General features: G+C 35.1%; 2 protein-coding genes and 1 long non-coding RNA gene across 3 annotated transcripts; 1 reads left to right on the forward strand and 2 right to left on the reverse strand.

Annotated features, from left to right (window-relative positions):
* Positions 1-1,475: 1,475 nt before the first annotated feature.
* On the forward strand, positions 1,476-2,741 carry LOC144429971 (uncharacterized). The gene is made up of 2 exons (XR_013479211.1): positions 1,476-2,112; positions 2,228-2,741. It is a non-coding gene; the product is annotated as an uncharacterized LOC144429971 (long non-coding RNA).
* A 131-nt stretch (positions 2,742-2,872) lies between these two features.
* Positions 2,873-5,949, reverse strand: LOC120328664 (kelch-like protein 36). The gene has a single exon (XM_039395196.2). The coding sequence runs from the start codon at positions 5,878-5,880 to the stop codon at positions 3,922-3,924; it is 1,959 nt and encodes a 652-aa protein (XP_039251130.2). The 5' UTR covers positions 5,881-5,949; the 3' UTR covers positions 2,873-3,921.
* A 4,324-nt stretch (positions 5,950-10,273) lies between these two features.
* LOC144429783 (kelch-like protein 40) lies at positions 10,274-13,979 on the reverse strand. Its single transcript, XM_078117990.1, has 3 exons — positions 13,476-13,979; positions 12,303-13,289; positions 10,274-10,405 (listed from the first exon to the last, which is right to left on the reverse strand). The coding sequence occupies exons 1-3, from the start codon at positions 13,977-13,979 to the stop codon at positions 10,274-10,276; spliced, it is 1,623 nt and encodes a 540-aa protein (XP_077974116.1).
* Positions 13,980-18,709: the final 4,730 nt, after the last annotated feature.

Consider the following 18,709-nt stretch of genomic DNA (forward strand, 5'->3'; position numbering starts at 1 on the left):
TTTGACGGCAATTTAAAGTAAAGGATAATCAGGCAAATCCCGCCCTCAGTGACGATACGTTCCTAAACGCTGACCAAACATAATGTGCACACGAAATTTTGTGATTTTCACTGCCTAGAAAAGCGTTTTTTAAATTTTCGCGGGACTCAATAAAACTTATGTTGTTTACGGTTTTGTTTTCAGTATTTTAAATTGCCGCTTTTCAATCAAAAAGTTGCGTTGTCTTTAGAAACTCGCCGCCTATGAACGTATTTACCAGATTCACAATTCCGTGCGCATACAAAAATAAAATAAATGTTATCGTTATCGTGGAACAAATTTGTGGAAAATTTTCGTTTTAGAGAAAATAACACAATCGTAATAGCGTTTACGGGCCTAAATAACACGTTACGCTGATGAGTGATAAAAACAATCGCGCGCAAGTTTCTATCGAGAATGTTTTCATTCAACGGAAACGTCTTGAAAGCGGCGTCGAAAATGTGTGACGTCACACAAATATCCGATATTCTTATGAACGTGAATTCCGATATTCGAATAATGAGATATTCGAATACATTCGAATACTTCATTCGAATTGGCCATCCCTGGTTATAACCCTGTTGTTCGCTCATGGACAGAAATTGCAAAAATGGAGATGAATAGATTCAGATTCAGTGCATGTGTTGTTGATAATAAAATGTATGTAGTAGGTGGTGCTAAAGATAAAGGTCTGAATAAGGAATCTATTGAAACATTCAATGAATTATCTGGTGAATGGGAAATAGTCTGTGAAATGGATCGACCTAAGCTGGAATGGGTTTATTGCTGTAGCTATGCTCAATAGATGTGTAACCATTGGTTCAAGTTGAAAATGCTATATGTTTTGTCGAACAAATTTTGATTATTTGGAAAGGGCTATTGATCAACTAACATTACATGATACTCATGGAGTTAAAAATGGGGCAAAACTTCTTTATGGATATGTTATCAAAAGGGCTTTAAAGGTCTTCAAAAGTGAATACTTAAAAAAGGGAGATGATGAAAAAGCAAAAGTTATAGATCAATTTTTCAATTTGAATTGGTGTGCTATATTTGGAGATGCTGAAGCGAAATCAATAACCAGCAGACAAAAAAAAAACTAAGAACACCAGAGGATTTACCCATAGGAATAATTCAAACTAATATATCAAGAAGGCAAAGGAACCGGACGCCTTGTGCCAAACCTGGTCCCGCCTGGTATTTTGTTTGGTTCAAAAATTTTGTCCGATGCTGAAGTTCGGATAAAATGTGCAGTCAACGTAGAAAATCAATTTCTATTTCCATCTTTGACTGGAACATGTCAATGGGCCTTATTGCACTAGTTAGTACAATTGCAAAATCTGCTGGTGTGACATCAAACTTGGCGGCTACTAAAATGAGGCACAGAGTGTCGACGTTGTTTGCAAATTTGGATGTACATGAGCCCCAAAGAGCTATTTTTTATGAACATATGGGACACAGTGCGGACATGAATTCTATGGTTTATCAATGTCCGAAGGCAGTTCAAGAAGTTACAACAGTTGAAAAGTATCTATCTGGCATTGATGGCGAACAATCTGGTGAAGTCATAGCAGGTACTCATTACAATAAAAGCACATAATTTCTTACATTCAACAAGGAAAAGCCTCAGATTGAAGCTCAATTCCATGTGACAATCTTTCTTTGTGGGTTTCGTGTGTATCGTTTGAGATCATATTGTAATTTGATTTTTTGTGTCTTCTTATTGTATTATTTATTACACGCCGGAAGAGTTGTTTAGTTTAAATCAATTAGATCTCACACATTAAAGATTCATGCTTTTTTTCGATTTGTTTAAAAACAATTCAATGTAAATGGACCGCATTCAATTGTATTCAAAAGTCGGTAACTATATTTTTATTTTTCAGTTTTTAGATTAAAACTTGTTGTATTTAGAATCTCATGTCGTACAAGACAACATGACTTCAAGTCCATCGCATACTGGTGAGAAGAATAAAGAAACAATACTGAGTTCAAAAGATGAAGACTCTGAATATGAATCCAAGTGTATCAGCGATGATGAAGTTAGTGAAGAAGAGGCATATCTTCTCAGGAGGAAAAAGCTAAAATATGGGAGTAAGCATTCTATTTGTATATCGTCTGTTTGTTTATCATTTCACATAGTTAGTTAGTTATCAGTGCTGCATTCATATTCGTTCAGTTATTTATATATGACCCTCTTATTTTGCAGTTGGGTTCGTGGATCGGAAGACATTTTGAGACATCGTGACTGTGAAGCCTGCCTGTCTCGGTGGGCGTTGGTGTATAATGGTAATGTGGCCTCCTGTCATTGGCTGAGGAAATACTTGTCTTGGGGGAACAATTACAGCTTTTCGTGCAACAGGAATTTTGCATAACTAGGTAACTTCATAAATTGACCATTCACAAGTCGAGAATATGCAATCTGTGAAGTATAACTTCAACGGTTCAAGTTTATACAAAATTTATTTGTGTACTAACTTTGGCTTCACATGGGTTGAGGAAGTTCATTACTGGCCATTGTACGTAACTGGTGAGCGGTTGAACTTCGTTAGAGATTGTCCAGGTGCACCATGTTCAATCCTCACATATCCAGAATTAGAGTTCCGAGCCATTGTTTTGAACGAACTTGAGTGTAGGTCACTAGATAGTCAAATCTTCTTCAATACACAATACTTCAACAAGTCCTGTTTTTGTGGATTACTGGCAACCTAGCTACAGTTTTATTCTATATCACTGAAATATTAATAATTGCATATTTATTAGATAGTGAACATACAATCACACAAATTTAAATATTCAGAACATTAAAGTGATTGAAATTCTTTAATCAAACAAAAACTATGGATGACAAAAATCAAAAAAATATACAGTTCTTCAAATCAGAAAATTCAGCCTTTTTGAAGCAATCAAAATTATTGAACAATGAATAGATTTCAAATTAGAACATTTAAAATAATGAATATATAAGTTCAAACCAAAAAAATACAGATGCATGATCACAGAAAACAAAGAATGAAGGAAAATCCTTTGATCTGTAAATTTAATGTCCATAATATATATAAGTACCGGTATATAATATAAACATAATAGTCAAAAATGTGTCTGTGGATTCAAAATATTATACAAGTTAATAACTGGAGTTGAAATTTGCATCATCGTCGAGCCGAAGTCTTAAAATGTTTATCAGGTTTGGAGTTGAATGTAAAATCTCTACGATTTCACCACAACAGAATTACAATTTGGAACATTCTCATATTATAAATTATGTCGATAACTGTTAAAAATATCCACATAACTCAAATTTCATACTGGCATTAAAAGCCACATAAATCATTTTCACAAGAAATCTTGGAGTTTTATATTTGTATTATTTTGATATAAATTTTTGCAGCAGTCTTCAAACTTCATGAAATATTTTAAAATTCTCTCAAATAAATAATGTTAAAATTTATTATATATAATGAAATGTTGCATATGGAGAAAAGTAAAAGCATATGAATAATATGAAGCAAAAATAATATGGCTGCCCGTGAGCTTATGAGCTCAACTCTGCAATTCCATGGCAATGAGGTTCGAACCGATGTTATTCATCTCATGCTGAACACCTCTACCAGAATGTGTGGCAAATGGTACTGCTCAACTTTAGATAGATTGCTTGTTGTGAAAATATGTGGGGTTTACTTTTTTTCATGGGAGAGGAAAGTCAATAAGACGGCTCAATCATATTGCCTCTCATCCGGCAAAAAATAAAATGGTTGAAATGAGAAAATATCAAGAGTGATACAGCTAGGATAGTCAAAAACCTATCTGGGAAGGTTCACCCAATGGAAAAGTTTATATAAAATAGTATTTACAAGCAACAAATATATTTCCTCGTTATCAACTTTTACCAAGGTTACACATCTATTGAGCATAGCTACAGCAATAAAGCCATTGTAGCCCATCCATTTCACAGACTATTTCCCATTCACCAGTTTTCTCATTGAATTTTTCAATAGAATCCTTATTCAGGCCTTTACTTCCAGCACCACCGACTGCATACATTTTATTATCAATAACACATGCACTGAACCAACCTCTTTTCATCTTCATTTTTGCAATTTCTGTCCATGAGTGAACAACAGGGTTATAACATTGAACATTCCTGTTAAAGCGATTTTTATCATAACCTCCCAGTATATAAACCATACTTTGAGAAACGACTGCTGCACTACCTGCTGTTTTATAAATCATCTGTGGCAGGAAAGACCACTTATTTGTTCCAGGATCGTATACTTTTGCTTCTCTTCCTGTTGACCATCCTCCCATTGCATATATGAACCCATAAGAGGCAGCAGCACAAAATCCATGATCAAGACCACATGAAGGCAAATTTTTATCCCATCTGTCTCTGGCGATATCATATCGCACTGTATGCTGATCATGGCTGATAATATAAATTCCACCCTTGAGATAAAGCATCTTATCTGACCAGTGACTCTCTTTTTCAACCTTAGCTTTCTCAATCCATCGACCATCTTGTAGCAAAGACAATTGATTACCATCTGAAGCATACAATCGTCCCTCAGCATTGACAAGATGAATGCCAACATCATAATCTGACTGCAAACTAAACCATTGATTTGTTTGGAGATTCAGAGCCTTTATACCAGTATCTGATGAGACAGCAATACGTGGGACAAGTGTTCCAATCTGACCTTTGAAATAAGCATCAAGTAACAAATCTTTACACTTATGCGACTCTTTAACCAACGGCTCCTTTCTGATTGTCCGCCGAATAAAATCATCAGAAAAATCCTGAAGTTTTATCAACTCGAATAAGTCTGGAAAAACTTTCTGATGACGACGACTTTGTTTGGCCCATTTCAGTGCAGCTTCCCATTTAATTTTCTCTGGAAAATATTTTGTTTCTTGAGATTTGAACAAGAAGAACATTTCATCTTTTTCCAACTCGATGAATTCATCCATTGGTACAATTTGTTCAAAATTCTGAGCCATAAATTCATTGACTATATTTCTGACAGTCTCTGAGAAAACCTTGTTTTCGATCTGATTAATCTTCCTCAAAATGAATAAAGTGTCGAGCGACAAATTCACTTTCAACCCATCAATATTCGAAAGCAATTTTTTGATGAGAAAACTTTTTGCATCTGGAGAAATTTCGAATAAAGAATCATTTAGCAGAACAGTGAGCAAAAATTTATACGGGAACTCACCAAAATGCAAATTCTCCATTAATTCTGATTCAATCTTTTCACCTTTGTTTGAAATCCATCTTCTCACAGCATGCCAAACTACTTCATGATTTTTATTCAACTCTTGCAGATAAAATACGATTTCTTCTTTGCTCAGATGTAAAAAATCTTCAACCAAAATTAGAGACTCAAAATTATCCACAATGAATCGTTCAGCAGTGGTTTCTAGCACCTTGCGATCATAAAGCCTTGCCAACCTGACCACTAGAAGGCAATGCTGCACTGACAGATTATTTTCCATGAAATTAAAGCATATACTTGATAATACATCAAGCTGCATTAAGTGGGAAGCATACAAGGTATTCTCAACAGATTCCATGGATGGATTTGCTTCACCAGTATACATGAAATCTACACACTGCCCTACAGCATCAGCACAGATGTCTTTCATAACGACAAAACCATTCTGAGCCTCAACCATGTTGCTTGAAAACATGCCTTTGAAGTACTTTGATACTGCGGCAAGCAGGTCTCGATGGACTTTGAAAGATTTGTCACCAACTTTGATTGTGAAGTTACAAATGCAATCAGATTGTTTTAGTTCATTGAATGATGAAAGTACATTCAATGAGTGGGTAATCTTTGCAGATTTTCCAAAATCAGCCATATTCAGAATCCTGGAAAATCTTCCCAGATAGTGAAGCCTTTATAACAGTTAAATATGCTGATGTAACTAGATTCTGTTATATTTGTGTAGTAAGTAAATATTTGAGTCAGAATTTTGTTTTTGCAACACAATATATATAAATGAGAATAGTAGTAGTAGAATATAGTAGTATGTATTAAAATAACATTCAAGGTAACAAAATAGTCAAATTCTAATTTATAACAGCAATGTCCTGGAGCAATGCTTTTCAAACATTGCAACCTAATTTTTCGAGGAATCCTGACTTAGGAACAAGATTTGTCAGATACATGACTCCGACTCGATTATGACAGTAACGATCGAATATTCCTTAAAGCGTTCCAAATTTAAGAGACTTCGAAAAGCCCAAACTGGAAATTTAGCTAAAACCTAATATTTTATCTCAATATTGCTTTACTTGAGTTTGCTATGGATGTTCCATCTTACTCTTACCATATTCCCCCGAAAATAAGACCTAGCCGAAATATAATACCTAGCCTGATTTTTGAAAAGGTTTTTAAATCGAGCCTTCCCTAAAGTAATACCTAGTCGATAGCGCGAAATTTTGATTTGAAAATTTATGAATCTAGTGACTTGCAAGACATTCCAGATGATGATGATATGGTCATTTTTAAATAATCTATATTCATCAATGAATATCGGTTTTTATATTTTGTATATTTGAAAATCTAGAATTTCTCAGCTTTGTCATTTTGATAGATGAAAATAAAAGACATCTCTGAAAATAAGCCCTAGTGTTATTTTTCGAAAGGAAATTTACATAACAGCCTGTTCTGTTTTTGTTTAAATTCAAGCATTTCTGAATGAAAACAAATTCGTGGCAAACATTTAAGTAGCAGCTTGATATTGGGCCATATGCTCCGTTAAATTCAGCATTGGCCCACCAGAGTGAAAATAAATTTTTTGTATTTGGCAATAATGAAGGACTTGCAAGGAATATATGAGTCAGTGGCATTATATAAAATATAGAGTTTACAAAGATGTGAATGGAACATTGCTGTCAAAGGCTATAAAACAGTTTTCTCTCATCTAATTCGATTAGCTGGCAGCTCTCCCTTGTTCACTGTCAGGATACCTTACAGGCAAAAAAAAAAACTAAGCTAAAATTTTTATCCAATAGCTTCAATTATGTGGAATTCATGACCTAAAAGCTAAATAATTAACATATATTGCCTGAAGTTTTGAGTCAATCGGAACTCACTAATGCTCGATTCTACATTATAATGATTTATAGTCCCAGGCACTGTAGTCCAACCTCGCTCAGAAATTATTCTCTCTTAAATTTCTGAATTAGTGCGCGTGGACTTGCTTTGAGCACATTTTCATCAAAAAATCTGTAACGTTTATTATCTCTACACCACACTATAGTCCTAACTCGAGCAATAAAATAAGTTTAAGCTGAATCGAGATATAACAGTTTGTTTTTCGTCAACTCCAGCCATCAAATTACCTATTGGCGTCATATTACCAATTTATTTAAAAATTGTGTTTACCAAACATGGCCAGTGTCTCAGCAGTGTGTTTTACCAACGGACCATGCTCGATCTTACAAATGTAAATTATTACACTATTAACTTATCGAATAACGTCACTTAATCTATTTCCTTATGAGCTATGACTAGTTAACCAGCATGACTCGATGCAATATGCAATGCACAAATATATGTACACAAAGGTTGATATGTCATTACAATATGAGAAGAATTACAGCCAAATTATATAAGGATTGCACTGTATGTCATTTAACTTGGGATAAATATATGAAGTCGATGGCTAGAAGGTGATCACTAGCAAAAGCATTTTATAATTCGATTCGAACCGTTTTCCTATCATCAATTCTGACTAGACTCTGAATAATCTGTCACTGGTGCATGAGGAACCCATATTCTCTTTTTTTAACATAAGATTACCCCCCTTAATACTCTTTTAGGACTGGCATAGATATCATTTCTGAGTCATATCTTTATCATACAATGCATTTTCGCACTGCTCATTACGACCAAAGAAGGCACTGTAACAGAAATGTAAGGTGCTAATATTTATGGTAGGCCCCGAATATTTCCAATTCGGCAATAGTCTATCTTTAACACTTTCATCGTAAGTACAGGGTGCCAAGGAATTGGATTATTTGGAATATATTCTAGAACTGGAGTGGACAAAGGTTTTTTCAAGGGACGCACCAAAAAACGTCCGCACTAAGAAACATTGACTGTGTACCACTGTGCAGAGCTTTGTTGAAAGTGAATTCCAGGGATTACGGTTTATATACTTCATAAGCTCACTAGAATACAGTATTGCGATTTGTTCTAAGAAACATTAGTAAATTGGATTTTCTGTAAATATACTCTTACAGTTTTAAGGGCAAGGGCATGGTTTTTCATCTGAATAAGCTGTTTTATCGACTTCCCTGAACCTCGGGATATATATTCTATCCCATATGAACAGAAAGAAAAAAAGGTTATGGTGGGGCATAAACAGCATATGTAATTCGACACTAACAATAATGCCATCCTATACATTTCATTGATTCCCCAGGTTTGGTCAAACATAAATTGTACGAAGTATGATGGACCTTAACTATGTATTACTCTTAGGCCATTATTCATTTATTTTATTCAATGCAATAAAATAATCCAATCTAAGCTGCATAGAAATATAACTGTTTGTTATTTCGTCAACTCCGGTCATTAAATTACCTATTGGCGTCATATTACCAATTTATTTAGAAATTGTGTTTCCAAACATGGTCAGTGTTTCAGCAGTGTATTCAACCAACGCACCATGCTCGATCTTACAAATGTAAATCATTATACTATTAAATTATCGAACAACGTCAGCAAATCTATTTCCTTATGAGCTATGACTAGTTTATTAGCACGGCTCTATGCAATATGCAAAGGTTGATTTGTCATTAAAATATGAGCAGAATTTCAGCCACATTTTATAAGGATTGGTCTGTATGGCATTTGACTTGGGATAATTACATAAAGTCAATGGCTAGGTGACCAATAGCAAAAACATCTTATAATTCAATTTGAGGCGTTTTCCCACTTTCCGCGTTTTCCCACTTTCAATTCTGATTGGGCTCTGAATAATCTGCCACTGATGCAAGAAGATCAACTATTCTCTCTTTTTTATCAGATTACCTCCTTTGATACTCTTTTAGCGCGTGCACAGATATCATTTCTGAGTCATATATTTATCATACGATGCATTTTCACACTGTTCACTACGAGCAAGACACTGTCATAGAAATTTAAGAAGTTAATATTTATGGTAGGTCCAGAATTTTCTCATTCGACATTTGCCTTCCCAATCTAACACTTTCATCATAAGTACAGGGTGCCTCCCAGAGCTTGGGTTATTGAGAACATATTCTAGAACCGTGGTGGGCAGGCAACGTTTTTCTAAGGGCCGCTCTAAAAAAAAATTTGACTGTGTCACCACAGTGCAGAGCTTTGTTGAGAGTGAATATTGGGGAATAGGATTTATATACTTCAAATAAGATCTTTAGAATACAGTAATGCGGGTTGTTCTGTTTAAAAACTATTGTTTGATAGAGTAGATGGGTGAAACAAAACACAAACTTGGCAGCAAATGCGTTTTTTTTTGTGGCGTGAAGATTGGAGGTGTATACTAAGGATCAATGTTTTTTTAATACAATAATATTTCACTTTCCACAATGATATCATGTGAACAAGGTTTCTCACATATTTTCAATATTATTGACAGTGATGAACTTTTCAAAGTCCCTTGCCAACTGCTATATCCTTCACATTACTCTTAAGTCTCAACCATCGGTGTCACTTGCAATCTTTCTTTAGACTACCATCATCTATGTACTTGTATACTGCACCCAAGCAATTTGTATGCAATTCTAGAGAATGTATTTGGTGGTAATAAAAGTATATTATCGCACATCATGGGAGCAGTGATTATAAATGACCTTTGACCCAGACAAAAGTTATTATTAAGAATCATTAAAACAAATATTTGATTAAGAATCATTCAAACAATATTTTTTAATGAATATAACATACAGATCCTTGATATGTGATAGTTCCTATATTGATCGAATACCAACATTTTATTAATTCACATTGATCTAATATAAGAGCCATTTAATCAAGCCATACATATCAGTGTACAATCGATATTTACATGTATTGAATATGATCTGCATTTAGTTTAGATGGTTCCAGTGAGTTTCATAACCAACCCAAGTCACAAAACACCAGTACGTGATGGAAATGGAGTTCATTGCAGAGTGGTTGCCTGGGGTATTCAGAAAGCCATCGTTGGTAGGGAGCACTGGAATGGACTTGTGTAGAGGGTACAGGCTGTGATCGTGAATTCATTGGTGAGTGGTATTGGGTGAATCGGAAGCATCTGTCCTGGTTGGTGATAATACCAGCATTGAAGTGTACGATGGAACTCTTGTCACTAGTTGAGAATGTACTCGTTCTGGTGGAACAACTACAGCTAACTACAACAAAACGCGAAATAATCAATGTTATGTGAGAGCATGTTCACGATAGTTGTCTGGAATCTACTTGCCTTGGTGCATCGGGCATTCCTGGGTAATTCAGCATTGACAGGTACTATCATATATGGACCATTTGTAAGTCAAAATATGCAATCTGCAAACTTCAATATGTCAAGTTTATACAAAAGTTATTTGTGTACTGTCTTTGGCTTCACATGGGTTAATGACTGTGAGCATATACCTAACTGATGAGCGGGTTGAAATCTGAATTATAGATTGCTAAGGTGTCTGTTCATATTCAATCCTCACATATACAAAATCGGGTTCCGAGCCATTATTTTGACCAAACTTGAGTTTGGGTCACTGGATTGTCAACTCTTCTTCAATACACAAGACTTCAACTAGTCCTGTCTTTGAAACAGATTACTGGCAACCTACCCACAGTTCAATCTATATCACTAAAGTTAATAATTGCTTACATATTAGATAGCTATCTACATTTGAATTAGTAGCATATAAAGTATAGAGCACACTAAGTAAATAAATTTGCTGCTCAATGAATAAAAAAGTCCTCTCTGCAGTGGAGTATTGAAGTTGAAAAATTTAAAAATATATTTCCACTGAAATTGTCAACATTATCAATCTTATGATATGAGAAATCAAATATCTATTACATCAAACACATATGGAGTGCAATATTACATAAAAAACAAGTGCATATGAACAACATGAAGCAAAGTAATGCAATAAATGCCGATATAAGTGTGAGATAAAATGAACACCAAGCAGTGAAACGTAACCATTCAAAAATTAAAACTCGATGAGGAGGAAATAAAAAACAGAGGGAGAGTTCAGGATGAATTTGTTACAGTTACAATGCCAATGACTTAATGAGATGATATTTATCTAGAACTGCATTTCTTCGGTTAATTACAGGGGTCGGCAACCTTTTGTCGCTCGCGGGCCAAAATAATGGTTGCAAGTAATTGGCGGGCCGCACATATTTTTAGAAAGTTGAAAACCGAACGAATGATACTTTTTATAATAAAAATGAAGCAGTGAGACATCTCTAGAATAGAATATAGATTTATTTCCTCATTGCATTGCATTTTTGGCGCCTTTTGAACCCTTTGCACTTAGCATCAACTATTCTACATTTTGTTGCCATTTGTCTAATTATATTTAAATTATAGCCTCATTAAACGAGTAATTGTGAATTTTATACTTGTTAGATTATAATATAATTACTATTATTTTATATTATATTACTATAATTCAGTGAAGCGTCGCGGGCCGGATTATGTTACTGGGGGTGTGGGGGGGTTCTCAAATTTTTTTTCGCCAAGTTAGATCGAAACAGCTAGCGGGTCCGATCAAACGCTGGAATACGCGTGTTTTTAGTAGCCTTGAGGGTCTAAAAAGCATTTTAAGCTACGGTGCTATCTACGATACAGAAAAATTATTTTTAATTTTTTTACATTTAAAAAGGGGGGGGAGGTCGACCCGCAAAACCACCCCCTGGCTACGTCACTGTGCCGACCCCTGGATTAATACATTCTATTACAGTGCTTACTGAATCGTGGAAAAATGAGAAAAAGACTAGAGCACATCTATTTACTAAGGAAAGGTAACGAATAAAGTTTGGCTAATTGATACCAAATGAGCCAAATCACAACATGTCTGATATTGAAGTTTCTTGGTAATTATAAACAAAAGTCAACTAAATCACATTATTATGTACAATTTTGTATCTGAAATTGATATTGAATTGAAGGAAAATATTGAATCGTCAGATTCATTGCCATATAGTCAGTATATATAAGAAACAAGTGTATTTCCTCGTTATCCACTTTTAACATTGATTACTTATTTATCGAGCAAAGCTACAGCAACAGACCCATTGAACATGAAGCGGATCCATTTCACAGACTATTTCCCATTTACCAGTTTTCTCATTGAATGTTTCAATAGAATTCGTCAGGTCTCGATAACTATCCCCACCGACTGCATACATTTTATTATCAACAACACATGCACTGAAATATTGTCTACACATCGCCATTACTGCAATTTCTGTCCATGAGCGAACAGTAGGGTTATAACATTGAACATAACAGTGAGGATACCCAATATCATCTCCTCCCAATACATAAACCATACTTTGAAACACGACTGCTGCACTATCATATGCTTGATGAGACATCTGTGGCAGTGGAGACCATTTCTTAATTCCACGATCGTATACTTTTGCTTTCCTCCATGCTGCCCAACCTCCCATCGCATATATAAACTCATCAGAGGCAGCAGCACAAAAACCATCACCAAGATCACATGAAGGCAAATTCTTATCCCATCTGTCTTTGGCAATGTCATATCGCATTGTATTCTGGTCACGGTTGATAATATAAATCCCACCCTTAAGATAAACCATCTCATACCTCTCATCACTCTTCCTTTCAACCTTGGCCTTCTTAGTCCATCGACCATCTTGTAGCAATGACAATTTATTTCCATCTGAAGCATACAATCGTCCCTCAACATTGACAAGATGAATGCCAACATCATAATCTGACTGCAAACTAGACCATTGATTTGTTTGGAGATTCAGAGCCTTTATACCAGTCTTTGTTGTGACAGCAATATGTGGAACAAGTTTTCCCCCCTGAGCTTTGGCATGGAGAATATCAAGCAATAAATCTTTACACTTATGCGACTCTTGAACTAAAGGTTCATTTCTGACTGTTTGTCGAATAAACTCATAAGAAAAATCCTGAAGTTTTATCAACCCGAACAAGTCTGAAAAAAATTTCTGATGACGGCGACTTTGTTTGGCCCATTTCAGTGCAGCTTCCCATTTAATTTTCTCTGAAGAATATTTTGTTTCCTGAGATTTGAACAAGAAAAAAATTTCAATTTTTTCCAACTCGATAAATTCATCCATCGGTACAATCTGTTCAAAATTCTGAGCCATGAACTCATTGATTATATTTCTGACATTCTCTGAGCAAACTTTGTTTTTGATCCGATTAATCTTCCTCAAAACGAATAAAGTGTTGAGGGATAAATTCACTTTCAACCCATCGATATTTGAAAGCAATTTTTTGATGACAAAACTTTTTGCATCTGGAGAACTTTGTACCAAAGAATCATTTAACAGATCAGTGAGCAAAAATTTATGAGGAAACTCTCCAAAATGACAATTCTCCATTAATTCTGATCCAATCTTTTCACCTTTGTTTGAAATCCATCTTCTCACAGCATGCCAAACTACTTCATGCTTTTTATCCAACTTTTGCAGATAAAATACAAGTTCTTCTTTGCTGAGATGTAGAAAATCTTCACCCAAAATCAGAGACTCAAAATTATTCACGATGAATCGCTCAGCAATGGTTTCCAGCTCTGTACGATTATAAAGCCTTGCCAACTTGACCACTAGAAGGCAATGCTGCACTGACAGATTATTTTCCATGAAATTAAAGCATATACTTGATAATACATCAAGCTGCATTAACTGGGAAACATACAAAGTATTTTCAACAGATTCCATGGATGGATTTGCTTCACCAGTATACATGAAATCTACACACTGCCCTACAGCATCAGCACAGATGTCTTCATAACGACAAAACCATTCCGAGCCTCAACCATGTTGCTTGAAAACATGCCTTTGAAGTACTTTGATACTGCGCCAAGCAGGTCTCGATGGACTTTGAAAGATTTGTCACCGACTTTGATTGTGAAGTTACAAATGCAGTCAGATTGTTTTAGTTCATTGAATGATGTAAGTACATTCAATGAGTGGGTAATCTTAGCAGATTTTTTAAAATCAGCCATTTCTGAATTGCTTCAAGATTTTTACTGATAATAGAGGCTTTACTGTAGAATGATAATTGAACTAGATAGTTTAATTACGGTATGTTAAGAGTAAATATAATAATAATCAAATATATATAAATAAATACAAAAAAGCAGCTTAAGGACCTTATACGAGTCTGGTGTAGTTTCGTACCACAAGTCTGTCTGGTTGGCGTAGCATAACGATTTTTGTACATCTCAATCCTAACCCTCCCCCCCCCTGACTACGCCATCCAAAAATTACGTCACTACGACATCACAATCACGTCATAGAGCTTGCCAAATATACCTATTATCGCGTGAAATAGCATCTGCGCCGACGATAAGAAACTCACTTTCGGCAGCGATCTCTCTAGTCGTCGAGTAATCTAGACCAGTGGTTCCCGAACTTTTTAGAGTTGGGACCTACTATTTATTACCACAGCTTATGGCGACCCATTTAACTTTTTATGACATACCACAGAACACAGCAATGGCTAATCATCGCAAAACTACCATGTTTGCTCTAAAATAGGACCTGGCCTGAAAATAAGACCTAATTTGATTTTAAAAATGATTTTAATTAAACCCTAACCTTAAAATAAATTTAAAATGTGTGGGACAGGAAAGGTTCAATAACCTGAGGTAAGGTGAAGATGACACCACTATTCAAGATTGTGTGATTTCACAATCACAATTATGATATTTGTCACTTGATTTTTGTATAGGAAATACAAATAAAAACGATGGATGTCGGTTTTTATATAATGTTTATATTAAAAAATTTCGTGATTTTCTACAATGTAATTTTATTTTTAATAAATGAACACAAAAGACCGCATCCGAAAAAAAACATAGTGTTATTCTTCAAAGGAAAATAAATCTAAATCCTGTCTAAATTTCGGGGAAACACGATAGGAAGCGCTGTGCAGTGTACAAAACTGCTATGCGTAAAAAAACCAAATGGTCATTCTTCGTGTAACAAATTTTTGTTCCTTTGAGAAGATCGTAAGAAGGAAACTTTCACAGATTAGAATTTAAATTCTATTTAATTTCTTTTTTTTTTTGAAGATTTACATATTCGAGTCGCCACCGATCCTAATAACCAGTATATTCAATCAAAGTTTTCTAAATCTTTTCACGACCAACCAAGATTCCTTTTGAAACAATTACAGCTTTCTGTGCAACAGCAATTCTGCATAACTCGGTAACATCATATATTGACCATTTGCAAGTCGAGAATATACAATCTGTGAAGTAAAACTTCAACGGTTCAAGTTCATACAAAATATTTGTGTAGCAACTTTGGCTTCACATGGGTTGAGGAAGTTCATGACTGGGCGTATGCAGTGGTGCGATTCAATTTTTTGTCAGCCGGTTCCATCACAGAAGTCATATTTTTTAGTAAATAAACTGATTAATGCGGTTCGCTGGTTAACAGGTTCGCTGATCTCATAGAATTCCGTGACTCGCGACCAATAGTTTGGGAACCGCTGATCTGGAGAAATAGCTTCGCACGACTTGGATGACAGTTCGTATTTTAACGATAATAATAACAAATATTAATTGTTGTTCTACAGCAAATACTACGCAAAATTTCTCACCAAAAAAAATCCTCCTTGGTTGGGTATAGTTGGAATAAGCCGCCTTATCGACTTCCCTCAACATTGCTACATAAAAACCTCATCCTTTGATACGGCAACTATTCTTATCGACAAAACGTCTGAACATAAAGAACATCAAATTGCGGAATAGAAAAAGGTGAACGTGATGGAAAAGTACTAGCTATAATATTCCTACAGCTCACGAGGTGAACAGGGGCTGTGGTCCGAAACGCCACACCTTCATAATTTTGAAAAATTCTTTGATCCTATTGTGTGGCAGTGAACCATGCTTACGGTTGCGTGACAAGTAATTCACTGTTTAGACGTCATTGGGGGACACGGTAGGTTCACAAGTATTACAATTTACAAAGTGATTTAGTTTTCATATTACACTTGATTTACAAAATTTCAGCTAAACATATTTGATCAAGTTTAGTCAGTCTTGATTCTTGTATAAGAAATTTTTGTGATGAATCAGTTGAAAGTTTAATTTCGCTGTAATTGGGCTAAAATAGTCAAAAAGGGTTAATATATGTCCGTCATTGTTACCTAATTATTTGCATTTCCTTTGCTCTGAGTGCATAACATAGGCGTATATTTTAACAATGCTCACAAGCTTAAAGTCCGATTAGTGAGTGCTTATATATCATTGTAATTTTTCATTGTATTTGTATACTATCGCAATGAGCACAAACTTAAAACTCGATTCCTGAGTATCTAATTGTGATTTTGCTTATATTAAATATCACTAAGGTGGGATTTCTCATGTAGCACTTTCATGTCTGGTGTTTTTAAATCAAAGTAAAGTTTTGCTCAATTCCCATGAATTTCAGTCCTATGTGTCACCGTTTCTGTACCATGGCAGACTTCAAAACGACTTATCTATCTATCTAATCTATTTGAAATACTGTCACCCAAATTCTTTAAACCCTTACAAATCAGTGGTGCTTGTTCAGGGCCTTGTTCGGAGTGGATGACGCAATTGGGCGTCTTATAATAGAAAGTTATGGTTCTGATTCTTTTTGATAACGATTTTGACAATTAGCAATTTCAATTCAGTCGCACACGTCCGTAGCTTTTTCGCGAGCTTGTTATTTTTCATCTATAGCAGGGGTGTGACCCACAAGAAAAAAATGGTCCGCCCGGGGAAATATTCCCAATGTGAATGGTGTGCGGCCCTCGAAACAAGTTGTAATTTCAGTTCAATCTAGCATTGATGCATAAAATAATTATTGGACACGTAGTGGACATAACGATCGTTTCAATATTATGTTGTTGTTGTTGTTCTTGTTCTTTGACACGTTTTTAAAAAGTCGCTTTTCTCTTCGAATACTGGACCAATTGCTTTGAAATTTTCAGTGGTTAAAGATTAATTTTTTCGCTAGAAGGCTATTACTTTTGTTTATTCTTAAATTTTATATGAATCCTATGAGATATGATATTTCATACAAAATTTCGCGGTATTTATTTTTACTCATGGGAACACTGTTTTACACTTATTTCAAGCGGTTTCGCGATCGATTGTCTTGCTCAGTACTAGGCTTGCACGTAATTGACAAAAATCAATTCCGTAATTACGGCAAAATCAATTACGTAATGACCCCGTAATTGCGATATTTTTCCACGCATTTAAACCTATCATAACAACCAATTGAATCCACTTCTTTTCCGAATGGGACATTGAAGTTGGGTTTTCATATTCTTGGCAGTACTACACGCCGGCGGCAGATGTTAAAGACAAATATCAAGGAGTGAATTCAAATTAATTTTATTCTGATTTATATCTTTTGTGTTAGCTTTGGTTTTCTTTTATCACCTTCGCAAATTAACCGTCCCATTTTTATGCGATCAATTTATCATTACCGACACTGGTATACGGATATTTATGGAAACGATAGTTTTTTAAAATCGACTTTCGTACTGAATAAAAATTACGGGTTTCTAATTTATTAACCAACGACGAGAGTATTCTCTCGTTTGAATATACCTGCGATTTCCTCGCGACGAAGACTTGTTTTTGTAGCGTTTTCGGCATTATCCGACATTACTGCCTTGTTAGCATTTTATAATAATAATTATTGATGTCGACTTGTTGACGATATTCCGATTACCATGCTTCATTTTACATTTAATCATTTCGCGGACTGAATGTTTATAACGTTATTTGCGATAAATTTAGATCAAATATTATTTATTTGCGTATAATTTAAATACCGAACTTATATGATATGATACAAATTTGGTCGAGTGCCGGTGGTATTCAAGTCGACGATAAATCAAAATAAGTTGCCGCATTTGGTAAGACAGTTAATCAAATATGGCCGAAATATTGCGAGGAATTGTGAAAAACATCATGAGCAAGGCCAGGTCCGGACTGATATATAACGATAAAACCGTTAACAGAACATCAAGATTTTGTAATAGAAAATGGATCTCGCACAGAATAAACCTGGCTCATATTTGATTATATACGATAGCAGTTAAATTTTTTAGCGGTCCGCGAGGAACCCGTCGTTTTGTTGTTTCTCTGTCGTCTCAATCGCTTTACCGATGCCGAAAAGACGAAGTTGCGTTGGTTCATTACGTAATCTCTCTTTTGTCGTCTTATTGCTATTTGATAAGCGCGACATTAATTATCACGGCGCTGTATTGGCGCTAGTGATCAATCGCACTTTTCGCTTATTTGGTTCCAGTTCTTCGCGAAAGCTCTTCGTTAAATTTCACAAGATCGTCGTGTTGAAAGGTTATGGATATTTTCCTGTTTATACCCCAAGTCTGAAATAAAACAGCCAAAAGCAGTATGATATTCCATGTTCATATATCAAGTGTTGATATTAACAATGGTGGGGAATCCCCACTATTTAAA

This window comes from Styela clava, chromosome 11, assembly GCF_964204865.1.
Source record: "Styela clava chromosome 11, kaStyClav1.hap1.2, whole genome shotgun sequence".
Taxonomy (NCBI): domain Eukaryota; kingdom Metazoa; phylum Chordata; class Ascidiacea; order Stolidobranchia; family Styelidae; genus Styela; species Styela clava.